Genomic DNA, 18,193 nt, shown 5'->3' with positions numbered 1-18,193 from the left:
ATTATCCGAGTTTGGGTATGATAGCGTTTACAGTTCTAATAACTCCCATGGGTGGCATGAAAGCTCTAAGTTAGACTTACGCTCCAATCCAAACCTAGTGATTTCTCAATAATTAATACACACTCATACTGAAATTTAAATTAATGTCACTCATTTAAAGCACAACTTTCTTTAGGAATTATTGGCGTTAGACACTGTCCTTGCCTTAGCCCAAGATTGGATTTAGCTACTCATCTCCATTTAAAAGATAATTGACAGGAATTTAAATGACAGGAATTAAAATAGCAGAAATTAACCGACCATTTAGGCGGTAGATAATTAAAATGACAAGAATTAAAATTAAAAAAATTTAAAAATAGAAATTAACCAGCCATTTAGGCAGTAGATAATAAAATAACAATAAATGACATAAGAATTCAAAAAAAGAAAGAAAGAAAGTAAGATCACAAGATAAAATAATAGAGAAAAGAAGAGAGAACAAGAGCAATTCTCAAAGAGAAAATATAAGAAAATAACTAAGTTTTGATTCAAGAATAATAATCACCCCTTACAAGTGCAATCAACTGAGCTATTTATATCTAATGGGCACTCACACACCTAAAGTTAAATGAATTTTAGCTAAAATACACACCTAAAGTTAAATGAATTTTAGATAATAAAAAACACACCTAATAAAGCACTCATAAAACATTTATTTAAAAATAAAAATAGATTTTTACAATTGGGTTTTTGGTTTTCATTAAGATTAAAAATGCTTGAGCCTTCATTAAGATTAAAAATGCTTGGGTCTTCTCTAAATGATGTCTTTCATGGACTGTCCAAGTTAAGCTTCAATTGATTTGACATATGACTAGGCTTCCATGGGCTTTAATTAACATTTCTCAAACTTTAATTGCCCATGATTTGGACTTCACGCATGGTTGCTTCACACTGCAAGCATGAAATTCAATATATGTATTATTAAATTATATATTATGTATATATTTATATGAAATATTATATTGTATATTATATATTTATATATTATATAGATGTTTCACACATGCACTCCATTGAGTATATGTATTATGTTTTATATATATATATATATATATATTACACATAACTATTCAATTAAACCAATTTAAAATCAAAATAAGGGTTATAATTATAACAAAATTAACTACTAATCAATCACCAAGACCGACTTTAAGTCTTTTGAAAATAACATCCCCTTAGCTTCGACCCCAGTTTGGACGTCAGTCAAACTGTCACACCTCAGCTCGGGTATTGGCCTTAAGAATATCCTCATATCAGCTTGGTCATTTATCTTGGTCCGGCTCTAACGACGCCTCATCTACTGAACTTGGTTAAACAACAAATCCACCCAGCTTCCTCTTCTTTAGCTCGAATACTCGCTTCTCGAGCATCTGACCTAGGGGGCTATGGACCGTACCGACTCAAATCAAGCCTCTACCCTAACCCAACTCTGTCTTAGCTCACAAACCAATCAAGCTTCATCTTGGGGCGATCTCGGCCTGCGGCCCAACCTCGGCCCCTGGCCCTACTCCAACCTGTAACAGTATCATTGCAGCCGCATGTTGGATACTCTCACGCTTGCTCAAGATCTTATATTCATTAATGGAAGATCTCATCTTCATTAATGGCAGATCTCATCCACATTAATGACAGATCTCATCCACATTAATGAGGGTCCCGTCGACACCATGCCAGCGTCAACACTGGATATCCAGTCACATCACCTTGCAAACGCACGACGTATGCATGCAAGAGGATCTCTCATTTTTCTATATAAATCAGCTCTTTTCAGAGCCAAATGTATGTTCTTCTCTAGTCCACTGATACTCTGTTATTTTATTCTCTTACTTACTTGAGTATCGGAGAGCTTATAGGTGTCAGTCGCCCCCGGAATATATTCCCTACCATCGCGAGCTCAAGTCCGATCGTTTCTCCTTTAGTTCTGTTGTCAAATTTAACAATTTCGATTATTTCGATTCGATTTGAGTTTTGTACTAAAAAAAAAATCGAAATAACTGAATCGACTGATTTTTTTTATTTTTTTAAGTTATTTTATTTATTTGGTTTTTTATTTTTATTTTTATTTTATTTAGTTCAATTTTTTGGGGTTTGTTGCTTTTTTTGGTTGATTCAATTTTTTTTTTGTATTTATTTGATTTTTTCGTTTGTCTGGTCAACTTTGATCTATTTTACTTTAGCATTTCAGTGGGTTCAAGCTCACCCGACTGCCTTTCAATCAATATAAATATATGATATATTAATATATAATATCATATTTAAGTACAATAATTAAACATTTAAGTAATATTTTCGTTATTCTTTCTATAATTTGATCTTATATTATTGTGAAAGAGCACGTTGAATGATACGAGGATAACTTTTAGCTCGTTGGCCTATCATAATAAATTTAAGAAAAATTATTTTGGATAATTAAATTTAGACGTTACTCTTAAAACAGATTAAAAAATGAAACATTTTTATAACTCTGCTGTCTTGACTTTGACTGGTTGACTCTAACGTGTGCTCCGGTTTGAATTTTTTTTATTTTATTTCTTTTCTTTTTATCGGACTGCTACACTTCAAATAAATTATAAATATTAAAAAATACATTTAATTAGAGATGAACATTCCGTTTCGATAAGTAAAACAAAAAAAATTAAATCAAATCAAACAAATCAAAAATTAAAACAACTAAATAAAAAAAACTGATCTAAAAAACCCCAAAAAATCAAAAAAACAAAGAAAACTAAAAACTACAATACGATTTTTGACACTTTAGTTAATTCGTTTATTTTAATTTTTTTAATAAAAAAATCTAATTAAACTAAAATAACTAAAATTATCAAACTTAAAAATCAAACCAAATTAATTCTTAATTTAAACTGAACCAAATCAGCAATTTTGGTCGGTTGATTCCAAATGGTCAATGAAGTATAAAAGAGAATATGATCACATGATATACAATGTAGGGTCTATGATACCATAGTTCCTATCTCTTTTTCGTCTTGAAAAAATATTCAATATAAATGTGATACTGCGTTCATGCTAACACGATATTTTAGTCTAATTATATATACATCGTGAATACATGTGTATTCACAAACTAAATACATGCCAACATATAATCGGGCACCCTAAACAAGATTAGCATGGTGGCATGGTATCAATTCCTTGGCCTCAAGGTCGTAGACAGAATAAATGGTTAGGTTCAGTGCAGAGACTTAAGGACAGCTGATCCAGTGAGGCTGGCATCTAATCCGAGTGTGCCTTCTCCTCTATGCTTGATTTACTGAGTACTAATACGCCCATTACTATGAGAAGGGCACCTGCAAACCACTGCAGAATCAAACTTTGCATCAGTAATGCAACTATCAATCGATAACTCTTATCAAACTACTCAAACATCCCCGAGATCCGATAGTTTCTTGATATCTTAGCCACAGAAGATGAAAATGTAGAAAAGATCTTCCAGATAGGCAAGCACGGGAAGTAATAGAACCAGTTTCATAGGTTTGATTCCAAATGTTAGATGCAACATTGGTGGCACGACCAGGTAGACAACTAATTAGGTGGAAGAACAAATAAAAGACAAAAAAACGATCTGATACATAAATATTCCACTTCTAAAGTAAGTAGATGACAAATAATATCATCTAGGGGGGCAATACGAACAAGCTGGTCCCTGTTAGCGAGTCCTAAAATGAAAAGAATGGAGTTGATTTGCTCATCTTATTAGGGTCTCACAGCCTAAATCCATAAACATGGGATCTAGGCATGCAATGGGATACTTAAGCCCTATGCTGACAGACTCGGATGGCAATGAGGCCTCTCACCTGTCCAAATGATTCCAATATTCAAATTCAACTAATACAGATGTTTACTGGTTCATTAGTTCCATTTCCTAGCATCTACCAAATCTGCTAGCACTCAAATGCAAGATAATCCTAGTTGATTTTGGTTTTCTTTTCAATGTATGCTAATAAGAGAATGGGGTAAAGAATCACTGTTGCGAGAATATTTAATCAGAAGTAGAATGCCCCTAAGTTCTGTGTTTGCATTCCATAATCTTATTTTCTATTTTTATATTTTCCAGGTAGTCAAATACATGCAAACCTTAAAGTGAGGGGAAACTATTGAACAAATGTCTGTAACACTGGCAAGAATCATCAGTTGAGATCATTAAATTAGTTATCAAAACAAAATATTTTGAACAGTTGTAACTAAAAGCACAAAATCACACGTTCAAATTTAGCAGGATTACCTGAAATGATAGGGCTTCCTCAAAGAGGAAAAAACCAGCTAGACCAGAAGAAAGAAAGTTGGTAGCAAAATTTGTCACTGTAGCTTGCAGAGATGAGAGAGCTTTCAGGCTATTGACATAACATCCCCACATTATCACGTTGAAAAATATGACTGAACCATATTTAAGGAGCTGTTCAGATAAGAGAAATTTCATAATTAGTTTCGACACTAGTATGAATTTCAATTCTTTTATTCTGTTTCTTATTATCTATTTGTTCAATTAGTTAATATTTTATGTGGTATTCCGCAAACTAAAATCTACAAGTTTGTACGTGACTCTGCTGTGGTTGCGTATATTTAAGAAACTGAAGTAACTATTAAACAAATAAATATACATAAATATATAACAAAGTGAACTTTCCTTCAGAATTCTTGCCCTACAATTTAAAAAAGAAAGACACAAGGTATTAACTCATATAGATATAAAGCTAACTAAGGCATGCCTACAAACTTGTGCAAGCATACCCATGAAAACTATAAGTTCATTAAATTTTACAAAACAAAAGGACACCAAAAAATACAAAATAAAAAAGACAAAGTTGACAAAATTCTTCACTACATATTGCTCCAAATAAGGACATAGACAACGGATTTTTCCCTTTCCACTTTCTTTTTCACCTCAAGGAAAAATATATGCATAAAGTTGCTTGTCAAGATGCGTAGAATGGTAATTAGAAGATGATGCATGTGCCATACAAATACAGCAAGGCAAGTAGGCCTCCATGATCTGGAATGCGTCAAGCAGTTCAAATCATTAACAAGAAGATATGCATGTCTAAAATCAAGGTTATCAACCAATGGCAGCAATCAGCATCGTTGAAATGCAAAAACCATTAGCACTCGGGGTAGTTTAGTTGCCCTGTTTTTCAAAGACAATGCTTATGTGAACAAACACAATTAAATCAATACAAATGATTTGACTCTTCCGCAGCAGTAGAGTTCCTTAGTTTCAGGATAAGTATTTTATTACAGTAATAACCAAAGAAGTAGTATTTTCCAATAAGAATATCCCGCTAAAAGTCATTGCAACGGATGCCACATCCGAACAATGATAATCAACACAAATTAGAATTATAGCAGGTGCAACATTGGTAGGAAATTTAATGGAAAAACACGCTGTAATCCAAGATTTTGTACATGGTTCTGTACGTAACGGAACATTTACCAAAAGGAAAATAATAACAGGCATGTCAGATTCCTGATCTGACAAATGAGTCTCGATCGATTGAGAAAAGCGAGAGAAGGAGGGAAAGGGAGAATCGAAAGAATTAGAGAGAAAGAGGGAACAAGAATTGAGAGGAAAAGAGTTTGAGAGGGAAACCAATTTCCAGATTTTATTCAACATAGGGGTAGAAGCGTAGATCAGTTCCTTTTGTATTGATCTATGGCCTAAATGGGCGCCAAAAGCAGTTATGCCCTCCCCACTTGCTTTACAACTTGCCCAATAACATGCTGGAACATTCCTCCAGCTATGCTTATCTGTGGCCTTTATTTACACAGGCCTCAGCCCACTAAATTGATGTCTACAGTCTATTACATTGGCCCAATTATTCAACTAACATAACAATCCCCTCCCCTTAAAGCATTTCTTGTCCTCAACAAATATGTAGTAGGCTGACAGAGTTTGGAAATTGTTGAAGAAGGTCTGGGAGGCACTCCCAAGTGTTGTTATCCACATGGAGGGATGACCACTTGACTAGGACTTGGATGAGGGGGGCTCTATTTCTGCGAACCACTCTTATGTCTAAGATGTCTGCAAGCACGACAGCCTCCTTTTCTTCTTTGGTCATGGGAGGCAGCGAGGTGCTGCATTGTTGTGTACGAATGGCCTTCTTGAGGAGGGAGACGTGGAACACTGGGTGCATCTGTGTTCTCTCCAGTAGGTGCAACTTGTAGGCTATTGTCCCAATTTTCTCTATTATTGGAAATGGCCCATAGTACCTAGGGTTGAGCTTGGATATTGGCTGTTGGGATAAGGCTTTGAGGTGTTGTGGGCCTAGCTTAAGGTAGACTTCATCTCCCGCTGAGAATACCCGTTCACTCCATTTCTTATCAGCCATCTGCTTCATTCGATTTTGTGCTCTGGCCAATTCCGTTTTTACCAGTCTTATAGCATCTTGTCTTTGTTGTAAGTAAGTACCTACAGCCGCCACTGTAGAGTGTTCGGCCAGGGCTAGTAAGAGCCTTGGTTTGTAACCATAAAGGGCCTCAAATGGTGTCATTCGGATGGAGCTATGGAAAGTCAAGTTGTACCACCATTGGGCAAATGCCAACCATTTGTGCCATCTAGGCTGTAGGAAACTAAACATCTTAAGTATAGCTCCAGCAATTGGTTCACCCTTTATGTTTGTCCATCTGTCTCAGGGTGATAGGCTGTTGACATCAATAGTTTAGTGCCCAGCAACCTCATCAATTCCTTCCAGAATAGGCTAGTGAATATTCGATCTCTGTCTGAAACTATGGATTGTGGTATGCCATGCAACTTCAACACACTATCCATGAATACCCTTGTTACTTCTTGAGTTGTGTGCGGGTGGGATAAACCAATAAAGTGGTTGAATTTAGAAAACCTATCTACCACCACCATAATGCAGTCCTTCCCTTTCGATCAGGGAAGCCCTTCTATAAAATCCATAGTAACGTTAGTCCATGTCTGATCTGGTAGTGGTAGGGGTTGTAGAAGGCCCGGATGGGCCATTGTCTCATGCTTACACCTTCTACACACATCACACCTCATCACATAGTCCCAAACATATTTTATAAGTTGAGGCCAAGAGAATACCTGTTGTACCCTCCAGTAGGTATTCTGAATGCCAGAATGTCCTCAGATGGGGGACCCATAAAGTGCATGTAGGATCTTGCTTTTCAATGCTTCACTGTCCTTGATAACCAGTCTTTCCTTTGTACCGGATCACTCCATTGTTCAATGAGTAACCTGGCCTGCTATTGGCATCCACACTTAGCTGTTCCAATAAGCCTTTGGCACATTCTCTTTGTTGGTAACTATCAGTCACTTCTTGTAACCAATTTGGGACTATTGCTGAAATGGCTTCACAAGCTCCCTCTTCTTGGTAGCGAGACAAGGCATCTGCTACAATATTCTCTTTTCCTTTCCTAAATTGGATTACATAATCCAATCCCATAAGTCTGGCCATGCCTTTCTTCTATAATTGGGTGTGCAAGCTCTCTTGTAGCAAGAACTTGAGGCTTTCATAGTCCCTTTTTATAACAAATTTCCCCCCTTCTAGGTAGTATTGCCATTTTTCTACTGCCATTAGTTCCTTCTCGTATATGCTAAGGCCTTGGTGTCTAGGAGCCAGGGATTGGCTTAGGAAAGCCAAGGGTCTGCCCTCCTAGGAAAGAACTGCCCCTATTCCATGGTTGCTGGCATCAGTCTCCAACACAAATGGCTTGCTGAAATTGGGTAGGCCTAGCACCGGAACTTCACTTAATGCCTCTTTTAGCTGCTCAAAAGCTTCCTCTGCTTGCGGGCTCCATTTAAAGCTGTCCTTTCTCAAAAGGCAGAGAGTGAAAAATTGCCAGAATAAGTTAGATACTCAAAATTGGTTCAACTCTGAGACTTACAACACCTGATGAATGTAGTCCGCACAAATCATCTCAGGCCAATTGCCAATGATTTAGTGGAATAATACTTGTAGAATCATTTGCATCTAGTAGATAATCTCAGAGAACATACCGTGCGTTTAACTGTGAACTTCTAACGACTACACGGGCTTCTTCTTTTTTCCTATCGATGATAACTCGTAGCCACTACCCTTTGGTGTGCACCAGGTGTACAGAAATCTGTTAGTTAATTCACCCTAGGGACGTTTGAATCTGGTTGCAAGGGAAACAACTATAAACTCTTGGGGTTACAGATGCCTTCTGATAGTAAAATAAATGATATCATTGCGAAAATAGTTACTGGTAGCACTATTAACTGAAAAATCTCAATGGGGAACCATAAGAATCTACGACATTATAGCATGGAGGGAATAAATTACGAACACTGCAGAATTGGCTCAAATCAGAAGCTAGTTCAATTCATGCCCACCAAAATTTTCCTGGAAGCGGTTGGCAAGTTATTTCAATTAAGCTATACTCAACGCTCTCTATTGGTCCGTAAAGTAACTTAGAATCTGGGATCTAACACCCTGGAATGATATATCTCGCCAAGTCAAGCTCGAAGTTACCAAAAACGTGATCGGTTAAACCACCGAAACTGAAGGATAACGGCTAGGGTTTCGAACCGATAGGAGGGACGTGAATTGAAGAATTAGTTGAGAAGGTAGAAAGCGTAGGTACCTGAGATGAGAAAAGCTTAGCGGAAATGGCGGCCAAAGCGGCGTTGATCCCAGCGGAGACCGCCCAGCCGTAGCCTTTCTTGTTTCCCTCTACCATTGATGCGAAACGTCCGTTGCAGAGCTAATCGGTCGAGGCGAGGAAGACGAACCCGGGCCCTCATTTTATAGCTCGGTGGCAATGTATATACGACGTCGTTGCCGCGGTTACAAATGAATTTCTTAATTGTTTTGTAGCTTTTAATTATTTCTGCCTATTTATAAATTGATTCATACCCAAATTTTAAAATGTGTCAAAAAGCTCCTCAAACTTACATTAATATCATATTTAGACTATTAGTTATACTCTTTGGTTATTTTTAAAAAAATAAAGTAATAAGCAAGTTAATTTTAATTTCAATCTTAATTTAACTATTGTAATTTTATAAAAGTCAAAAAGAGCTATTATACATTTTGAATTCAGACTTAATTTAGTAATTATATTTTAAAAAATACCAAATAAGTCATTATATTTTTAGATTTAGTATTGGTATTTATGATTTTTTATTTCAACATGCGTTTTACGATGATTTAATTATATTAAGAGTGATAACCTTATCCCAAATCAAAATAAACTCACACATTTGCAAAAATTTAGATTCTAAGAATCTCATGTCATTATGGTTTGTGTTTTTTTAGAATATAATGGTTAATTTGACTTGAACTCTTAAAGTATAATGATTTATTTATCTATTTTAAAATATAATTTTTAATTTTGTTTCGAGATTAAAGTATAGTGTCTTTTTTGACTGTTCACCCATTTTTAAACAATCAACTAGAATAGTGGTTGGTGTTGCACACGGGCTAAAAAATAAAAAAAATATTAAAAATAAATAGTCATTAACTTCTTATGATTTTATTTTGTATATTTATGATTACTTGTTATAACTCAAATCAAATATGAAAGATACTTAATTATTTTCAAGATGCAATGCGAAGATATTTAAAAAAATATAAATTATATGAACTCCAAATATCAACACAAATCACTATGTTAGCCAGTGAAATATGGTTTAAATAAAATATGACGATGGTTTTGAGTTAATGATCATCAAATCTTTCTTAAGTTAAGTGTATCTAGTCATTGTTCTTAATCTTAAGCACGTCCAAAGTTTACTCAATTTACAAGGGTGGGGTAAAGGAATTAGTACTAAAGATGGGATAAAAGAATTAACAAGTAATAAATAAAAAAATAATATTTTAAAATTAATACTTTTATATAAATTTATTAAAAGACAAATAAATATTGTGGTTATGTCACGTGAATGATCGAATCATATCTTATAAGGTAATATGGACAAATAAAAATTTGGTTTTAGATTGAGGCAAATCCAATTAAGTTAATTAAGCCTATTACATGAATTGGATTGAATCTATATTAAAATATAAATATCTTAAAAAACATGCATTTAAATAACTTGAATGAGGGGGTATTTTTATGTTTTTTTAAAAATAAAATATTTTCTATAACAATTTATTATAAATTTTTAATTATATTAACAATATTTAAACTTTCGTAACTAATAAAAAATAAATAAATTTTAAAATAATTTTATCAAAATATTAAAAAATAATTGTATTTAAAATTTTATCTAAAAAATTAAAATTGAAACCACCCTCACATATAACCCAAAAGAAGATCCATTTACCAATTGGGCCAACCAGACCACAATGAGTGTGTCTGTGGGCCAGTTGTCCAGTTTTGCAGGCCCAAAAGAAACATAATCAAGAATGGAAGCCAATGAGATGCTGGCACTTCATCACTTAACCAATCACGTGCGAGCACACGGATCGAAGCAAATTCAAATAACAAAGACGTTGCAGAACCCCTCCCCCTCCCCTAATTGCCGGTCTCTTACACGCATATATATATATACGCGTGTGTGTGTATGTCGCCGAACTCTAGAAAATCCCCTTTCTATTCGAGCAACGTAAACCCTAATTGCGCCGCTCCACGCGTCGTCTTGAGGTAATCGTCGTCCTGGGCGATAGTTTTCTCGTGTTTTGTTCTTTTGATTTCTTCAATTGGATGGTATAGGGATGATCCGAGCTCGCTTTGATCGTCTCTTCTGTTGCTTTGATGGATTTCAGATTTGGGAAGTCGCCGGTTTTGGTGATTCTGAATGGCTCGTACGAAGCAAACTGCTCGCAAGTCTACTGGCGGAAAGGCTCCCAGGAAGCAGCTCGCCACTAAGGTTTGATATATTAGCCCTTTTCACCTCTAATTCCTATCCGTTTTCATGTTCCTCCATTTGGATACCGAGAAAGTGCGAGAAAGAGGCAATGAACTCTCTCGCGTCGCGCTCCAAAAGACCATCCGCACTGCCTTTTTCTCCCAAGTTTCGTTTTTTCGAACAATTTCTACCCTTTTGAACACTTCCTAGGGTTTCAATTGTGTTTTGGCCTGCTCCTATTTTGAAATATCCGACGTTTCTTGCCGTGATCTCTGTACAGGCTGCTAGGAAGTCGGCGCCCACCACCGGAGGAGTCAAGAAACCCCATCGTTATCGGCCCGGGACCGTTGCCCTTCGGTGATTGTTCTTCTTGCTCCCATCTCATACTTCTGATTCCATTCTTAGGGTAGCTTTGTTATCCCTGTTATGATCGGATTACGCAAGAAAACACAAAAGTTAACGCCATTGGACTTTAATACACATGACTATAATTCTATAACAATAGGATATAATGTAGTAGATCTGATTTTGCATCAAGAAACTACAGGTTCTCAGATGACAATAATTATTGTGTGGATGAAGTTGAAATTCATTGTTATCCCAATTGCTTCGTATATTTTATTCACCTAAACGCTCAATCACAATAACTTGATTATCTGATTTAACAGATTACGAGTCTAATTTATCAATTAAATCTTGTTGGGAAAATTGGTTAGAGTTTTGATAAACTGTAGAAATTTCTCAGGATCACATTTTCTCACCACATAATAGAAACTTTCCAATATTGAGGGAAAAACCACGGGACAAGTTTTGAAAAATATTTCACTATAATAAAGATAATTACAAATATTCTCACGCACTCTACTCTATTTTATGTGATACAAAAATTATTGTGGCACTCATTGAGACCCTTAGAGATGATACCCAATATTTTTTCCAATGTATACTCACCCCCACACACTATTGGGAATTACTCAGACTCTTTATCTCACACTCTCAAAGACCTTCACTCTGAAGTGGATCTTGAGATATCTCAAAGGTAGTGCAAAAATATGCTTGTGCTTTGGAGAGTTTGAACCAATTTTGAAGATATATATATAGATGCAAATATGGCAGGTGACCTAGATAGTAGGAAATATACTTTAGGATTCTTGTTCACTTAGTCTAAACTGCAGAAGTGTGTTGCCTTATCTACAATAGAGACGAAATACATTGCCATAACCGAAGCAGGAAAAAAAATACTTTGGTTGACAAGATTCCTTCAACAATCGGAAATGAAGATGGAAAAGATTGTAATTTACCATGACAATCAGAGTGCTCTAGATTTGAGCAAGAACCTAATGTATCACTCGGGTACAAAGCACATTGATGTAAGATACTATTGGCTACAATTAGCAGTGGAGGAATAACAATTTATATTAGAAAAGACCCACACTAATAAAAATCCTGCTGACGACAAATGTTGTAGCTTGGGAGAAACTTCAATTAAGTGCCGACTTGGTCGGTATGGGCTCAATTTAATTCTTTCCATAATTATTTTTCTTACTGATAGGATGGAGGGAGAGAATTGTTGGGGTCCAACCCCATAAAAAAGAAAAAGATAAGAAGTAGGTATTATGGGGATGGGGAAGACATGCTATAAATAACATTGGTTCAATGTTTGTTAGAATCATTGAAAAAACAACAACATACTTCAAAGTAGTGAAGCAAGGTAAGACAGCCAAGGCTTTAGAGTGAGGGTCTTAGAGAGTGAGATAAAAAAGAGTTTGAGTAATTCTCAGTAGTGTGTGGAGGTGAGTATACACTGGAAAAAATATTGGGTATCATCTCTAAGAATCTCAATGAGTGCTACTATAATTTTTGTATCACTTGAAAATGAGTAGAGTGTGTTAGGATATTTGTAATTATTTTTATTATAGTAGAATATTTTGAGAGTATGAAAACTATCAAAAAGGTGATTTATATATATAATATTATTGATTCTATTAATTAAGTTAATAAGTCATTTTAAGAGTATGGAAACTATTAAGGTGATTCTTTTCTCAATATTGAAGGGTTTTTACATTGAAATTATGTTTCTTGTATTTCTGTTTATATTTTATTACGTGGTGGAAAAAAATGATCTTGAAATACCTCTATAATTTATCAAATTTCAATGCTTATCCAGATTTCCATCTACAGTTAGATCATGTTTCTTCATATAACTTCAATCTTTGAATTCAAGGAGTCCTTTTAGAACAATCTGGTATTAGGTACTAATAGTCTTTTCATGTTTTGAACAGTGAAATCCGGAAGTACCAAAAGAGCACCGAGCTTCTCATCCGGAAATTGCCATTCCAACGCCTTGTCCGTGAAATCGCCCAAGACTTCAAGACCGATTTGAGGTTCCAGAGCCACGCCGTTCTGGCTCTTCAAGAGGCTGCCGAAGCCTACCTTGTGGGTCTCTTCGAGGACACCAACTTGTGCGCCATCCACGCCAAGCGGGTTACCATCATGCCCAAGGACATTCAGCTGGCCAGGCGAATTCGCGGTGAACGCGCTTAAGAGAGGATGCTGTTACCAGAACGAGTTTCTCACAGTTAAGACTCCTATGCCTTCCCCCAATTATCATGCATTTTCTTCTTGTCACATGCCAAGTTTAGGTTTTCGGCTTACAGAATTTGGGTTTGTTTCATGATTTCTTGCTAGACTTGCACCATATTATTATATGTCCCAAGTTAGTCGTATATTGTCACGTGAGTGTGACAAAATATACTGATAAATTTATATTATTACAAAAATGTGACAAGATGTAATTGGTTTGGAACATAATGATGTGGTGCATTCAAAAAGATAAAAGTATTATCTCCATACCTAGTTACAACTTTTATAATTGATGTGTCATGGTCAAAAACTCATTTAAAAAACCAAAATAGTCCAAAAACTTAAAAATAACTATTTAGGACTAAAAATAATATCACATGAAAAGTCTCAATTTCTCAAAGATCGGATTGGTCCCCTGGAGACAGTAACCAAGCTCTGGCTCGGAGTTTGTCCCATATATTCCCCCCATTGATGACTGGTGGTGTGGGGAGGGCACTGGCGAGAAAAACAGAGTCAATGGACTCTTTTACCAAAAACAGTTTTCGGAATGGCAGCTATAGAATTTGGAAATGAAAATGTTATTTTGGTATTTAATTTTGGTAATTTTAGTAAAATTTATGTATTAATATATTATATATTTATATTATTATGATATACATGAATATTATAATTAAATGTCTAAATAATATTTTTGAAACAATATTTAGTATTTAAGGGTTATTATTATTCTCAATCTTTCGTGTTTTGTAATATACGGGGATTATGTGTTAATGTCGATTTTCCTTTACATTCCACCTTTTCTTTTCCCTTGTACTAATAAGATTGGTAAAATGAGACTTGTTTTGCCCCTATTGGTGTGGGATCAAAAACTATTTGACCGGGTCTGAAGAATGAAATATATATTGCCTATTTCATTAAATGTAGAAAATTTATAAAAATATTATTTATTTTATATAATATAAACACATAAAAATATAATTTGAAATGTATTTTTTTTTTATTTGCAGATGCATAATATGTGATATCTTACTAAGTCCTAAATCATTTCAGAAATTATTTGTATATGTATAATATAGTATTTAAATTTCCCAATAGAAAAAAATTGAGTATGAGGCACCGTGATAGGATAGGATATATAGCATGAAAATGACCTGATAGGAGGACACAGGACATGGTCGAGGTCAGAGGGTCTAGGACGAGGTAGGGCAGCCCGACTCTGTTACCAACACTGTCCACACTTGTCTTAATCAGTGGATGAGTTGAGTTGAAGCTCTTGGGCTGGGAAACAAGTAACAAGTAGATGGCCCGGATTTGTCCTAACCAGTACTTATTATTGATTGGAGTTGGCCGAGATTGCTTCTTCCTGGTCCAAACTAGTTTGGATGGCAGGCCTCTGGTGGATCCTCTGTCTTCTTCTTGGACCACCCCAATTTTCTTTTAAGTCAAAATTTTATGTCCTTTTAGCCATCTTAAATTGCAGTTGTCACTTGTCACTATTTTTATTTATTTATTTTTTATTTGAGTGAGAGAGATTATTCCATAGTTTTTTTTTTTTTTCTCTTTTTGTTTCTCCTCTTCATTGTCGGTAGCTCTTTAGGGAGCTCTAAAGGAGAATTGATTTGGGTTTGTATCTAGTCATTCTAGCCTAGATCTTTCCTTTGAATTTGGAATATGCCCACTTAAAATTTGTGGTATCTCGGCTCAAGTACGAGATCGTTTTTAGGTCTCCAATGAGCTCTTAATGAAAGAGCATCTTTGTAATTTGACCTAAAATTAATGTACCCCATAATCAAGTAATTAAATGGCATTTTAATATTTTCCAGACAAAAATTTAAAAGTAAATATAAATACCAATCAAATCACTTTCAGATGCATATAATAGTACAACTTTAGCCTTCCACATGCATTATTCTGTAGTCCCTTTCCTCACAGCTACGCTTCCAACTCACAAAGCCAACTCAGTACAAGTCACGTCCAAACATTCAATTCAAATTTTAACTTTTTAAGTCTGGTGATTCGTCTGGAGTATAAGTGATTACCAACGACTGGTTAATAATTTTATTTATAGTGACTTAAACTACACTTATACATGGTGCGAGTCATATTTTATGTGAAACTTCAAATATTTTATCATGAAAGCTAAGTTTGTCAATATTTTTGATGGGCACTGCTATGTTGCCTATCATCGGGCAACATAACAGTTGCCCAACTAAGAAAGAAGGGGGTGGGCCCCAACTGCTATGTTGCTCGATGGTGGATAACATAATAGTTGCCTATTTTTTATTGTGTGTGACTCAAATCAATGCAGTAATTTAGAAAATAGATTTATTATTAGAAGGTTATATTTAGTTGAAAAGCAATACAAATTTCGTATAAATTGCATGGAATGTCGAATTCTATATATATATATATATTATGTTCACATTTGAATTTATTCTATGGTGTGTCAGAGGAAGTTTATTCACTCCCGATGATTACTGAGACGAAATTCGAACATTTCAAGTAAATAAAAAAGAATAAAATGTTGGCAAACTTGAGGAATGGATCGAATGAGCAAAATACAATGTCTCTCGACTCTCTGCTATCCTTATAAACACAAAAACATGAATCAGGGGAAGGGAAACACGAGACATGAACTCTCCCAAAGGGTCCTACCATGTGATGATCCCACTTGCGACCACCAATTGGGATCAGGAACTTCACCAAAATGGTCAAAGCCCAAATTATAAGAACAACATGCTGAGGATTAAGTTAAATAGTGACACAAAAGGTTTTAAGGCCCAGAAAACCAGACAGACCCGTGAACTTGAAATGTATGTCATTAACCGGTTTTCTCACCCGTGACTCACTCACTAGCAGCCAGCCACTGTTAACTCCTCAGTCTTCACTCCCCTTCCTCCCCCCTCATCTGATGCCTCCACAAATATTCTCAATAATTATAAAAAATATCACTTTCGCGTTACGAACCCGAACCCATCTAGATTGTTATTTGAAACAGGGAGATGAAATGCATGTATGATAAATTCTATATGGATATATAGGTACAGATTTTATTGGATATGGATCCAAATGCCTGGACTAGGTATTTTTTGATGGACTACAAATAAGAGATAGTACCCGGCCGGGGCAAGATTGCCCGAACCCGGCATCGTTACCCGGGTTTCATACGTGGATTTTGCTTTGGCTACCACGTTGCCCTCTCCAAGCACTAACAATCTTTGATTCATGGAGAATGAATGGGTGTTAAATGAGGGTGCAATCATTGTCACGGTGACTGAATTTGCATCTAGCGTGGCCGTGACGGTGAACTGAACCGTGACCGATTGGCCGTACTTGAATTCGGCTTGAGATGCGGGTGTGATGATCTTCGGGCGCAAAGTGTCGGATTTCGGATCCAAATAGGGTGGGGAAAAGGCCTCCAATCTTAATTCGGTGGGGAAAAGGACACCCGTAAAATTGTAAAAAGTGTGAGGGTTGCTACCACCAACGAGAACACGACCATCACGCAACAAAATTGCAGTCGAATGGTACATGCGGGGTATGGTGCTCGGATTTAGGACATCGAACCGTGATCCGATAGGATTATCGGGCATGTAAATCACTGGGTTGAAGACCGGGTCCCTACCATATTCCCACCCGGCTGTCCCCGCGGACCCCCCATTTATGATCAGAACATCGGTGTTTGGTAGCAATAGCATGTCGCCCATGACCCGGGCTAGGGGCATAGTCTCCATCACCCACTTGGGTTCCGGGTCGGTTATCCGGATCCTCCCGCATGTTTTCAAGGCTCCGACGAATTTGCCATATTTTTTGGCGCTCAAGAACGACCCTTTGGGTGCGCCGCCGCAAACCAGCACTTCCGGTTGCGGCGCCGCTCTCCCGAAAATCTTCAGCGGGAGCAGCACGGCGGAGCCGGTGCTCGGATAACACCGCGGTTGGCCGTCTGGCATGTCCGGGAAAGTCTTCACCACCACCCCTTTCACGTAGTCGAACAGAATCGACTTATAATTCGCGAAAATGAACAAGTTTCCGTCCACATTGAGGAACACAAACGGGTAAAGATTGTCCTCGCTGTCACGTACATTTGTCTGAACCAGAAGCCGCAGATTGTAATACTTCGAAGTCGACGCCGTTTTCGGGTAAAACTCGTAGTTAAACTGACGCCGGCCGCCGATAATAATCTGCTGGCCGCCGGGCAGAATGTGGTTGGTGGCGTACCACCTCCGCTGCGTCAGACCGTACGGAATCTCCTCCCAGTCGCAGTCGCCGCACGGCTTGAAAATCCTGACCACGCGATCGCCGTTGTTGAACCCGCCGGTCTGGATCAGCCGGCCGTCGGGAAACAGGGATCCCGACGAGCACCAGACGTCGGTCTGGACAAAGAGCGGCCGTACTCTGTTGGTGACGACGTCGTACTCCACAGAGTGGGCCGTGCAGTCGTGCGGCACTACGGCCTCGTTCGGGTCGTCGCGGCAACGGCCGTTGGGGAGAGAGATGTTGGACTCCCCGAAGTCGGTACGGTCGAAGATGACGACGCGGTCGTTGTTGAGCAGCTGCATGTGCATGGCCGTGATGCCAATACTCCGCTGTAGGAGCTGCCAGCTGCCGCCGCCGCCGCCGCTCGCCCCCTGGATCAGGTTCAGGCCACCGTGGACGGCGGTGAGAAGCACCACCAGGAGCTGCCATAGGAGGGCGAAAAGAAGGGATATTGGGGTCATATCAATGTGGGTTTTGGATTTGTATTCGATTTACATGAATGTATGGCTAAGCAGTGGC

General features: G+C 37.2%; 3 protein-coding genes across 3 annotated transcripts; 1 reads left to right on the top strand and 2 right to left on the bottom strand.

Moving 5' to 3' along the window:
• Positions 1 to 2,927: 2,927 nt before the first annotated feature.
• Positions 2,928 to 8,763, bottom strand: LOC127807637 (uncharacterized). Its single transcript, XM_052345653.1, has 3 exons — positions 8,626 to 8,763; positions 4,280 to 4,450; positions 2,928 to 3,354 (listed from the first exon to the last, which is right to left on the bottom strand). The coding sequence occupies exons 1-3, from the start codon at positions 8,719 to 8,721 to the stop codon at positions 3,271 to 3,273; spliced, it is 351 nt and encodes a 116-aa protein (XP_052201613.1). The 5' UTR covers positions 8,722 to 8,763; the 3' UTR covers positions 2,928 to 3,270.
• Positions 8,764 to 10,499: 1,736 nt separating this feature from the next.
• Positions 10,500 to 13,672, top strand: LOC127807636 (histone H3.3). The gene is made up of 4 exons (XM_052345652.1): positions 10,500 to 10,629; positions 10,752 to 10,855; positions 11,115 to 11,191; positions 13,117 to 13,672. Exons 2-4 carry the CDS (start codon positions 10,784 to 10,786, stop codon positions 13,376 to 13,378), a joined length of 411 nt encoding a protein of 136 aa, XP_052201612.1. The 5' UTR covers positions 10,500 to 10,629; positions 10,752 to 10,783; the 3' UTR covers positions 13,379 to 13,672.
• A 2,193-nt stretch (positions 13,673 to 15,865) lies between these two features.
• Positions 15,866 to 18,193, bottom strand: LOC127807635 (aldehyde oxidase GLOX). The gene has a single exon (XM_052345651.1). It carries the CDS (start codon positions 18,133 to 18,135, stop codon positions 16,468 to 16,470), a length of 1,668 nt encoding a protein of 555 aa, XP_052201611.1. The 5' UTR covers positions 18,136 to 18,193; the 3' UTR covers positions 15,866 to 16,467.

This window comes from Diospyros lotus, chromosome 8 (genome assembly GCF_014633365.1).
Source record: "Diospyros lotus cultivar Yz01 chromosome 8, ASM1463336v1, whole genome shotgun sequence".
Lineage (NCBI taxonomy): Eukaryota > Viridiplantae > Streptophyta > Magnoliopsida > Ericales > Ebenaceae > Diospyros > Diospyros lotus.
This window is presented reverse-complemented; position numbering and strand designations above follow the sequence as displayed.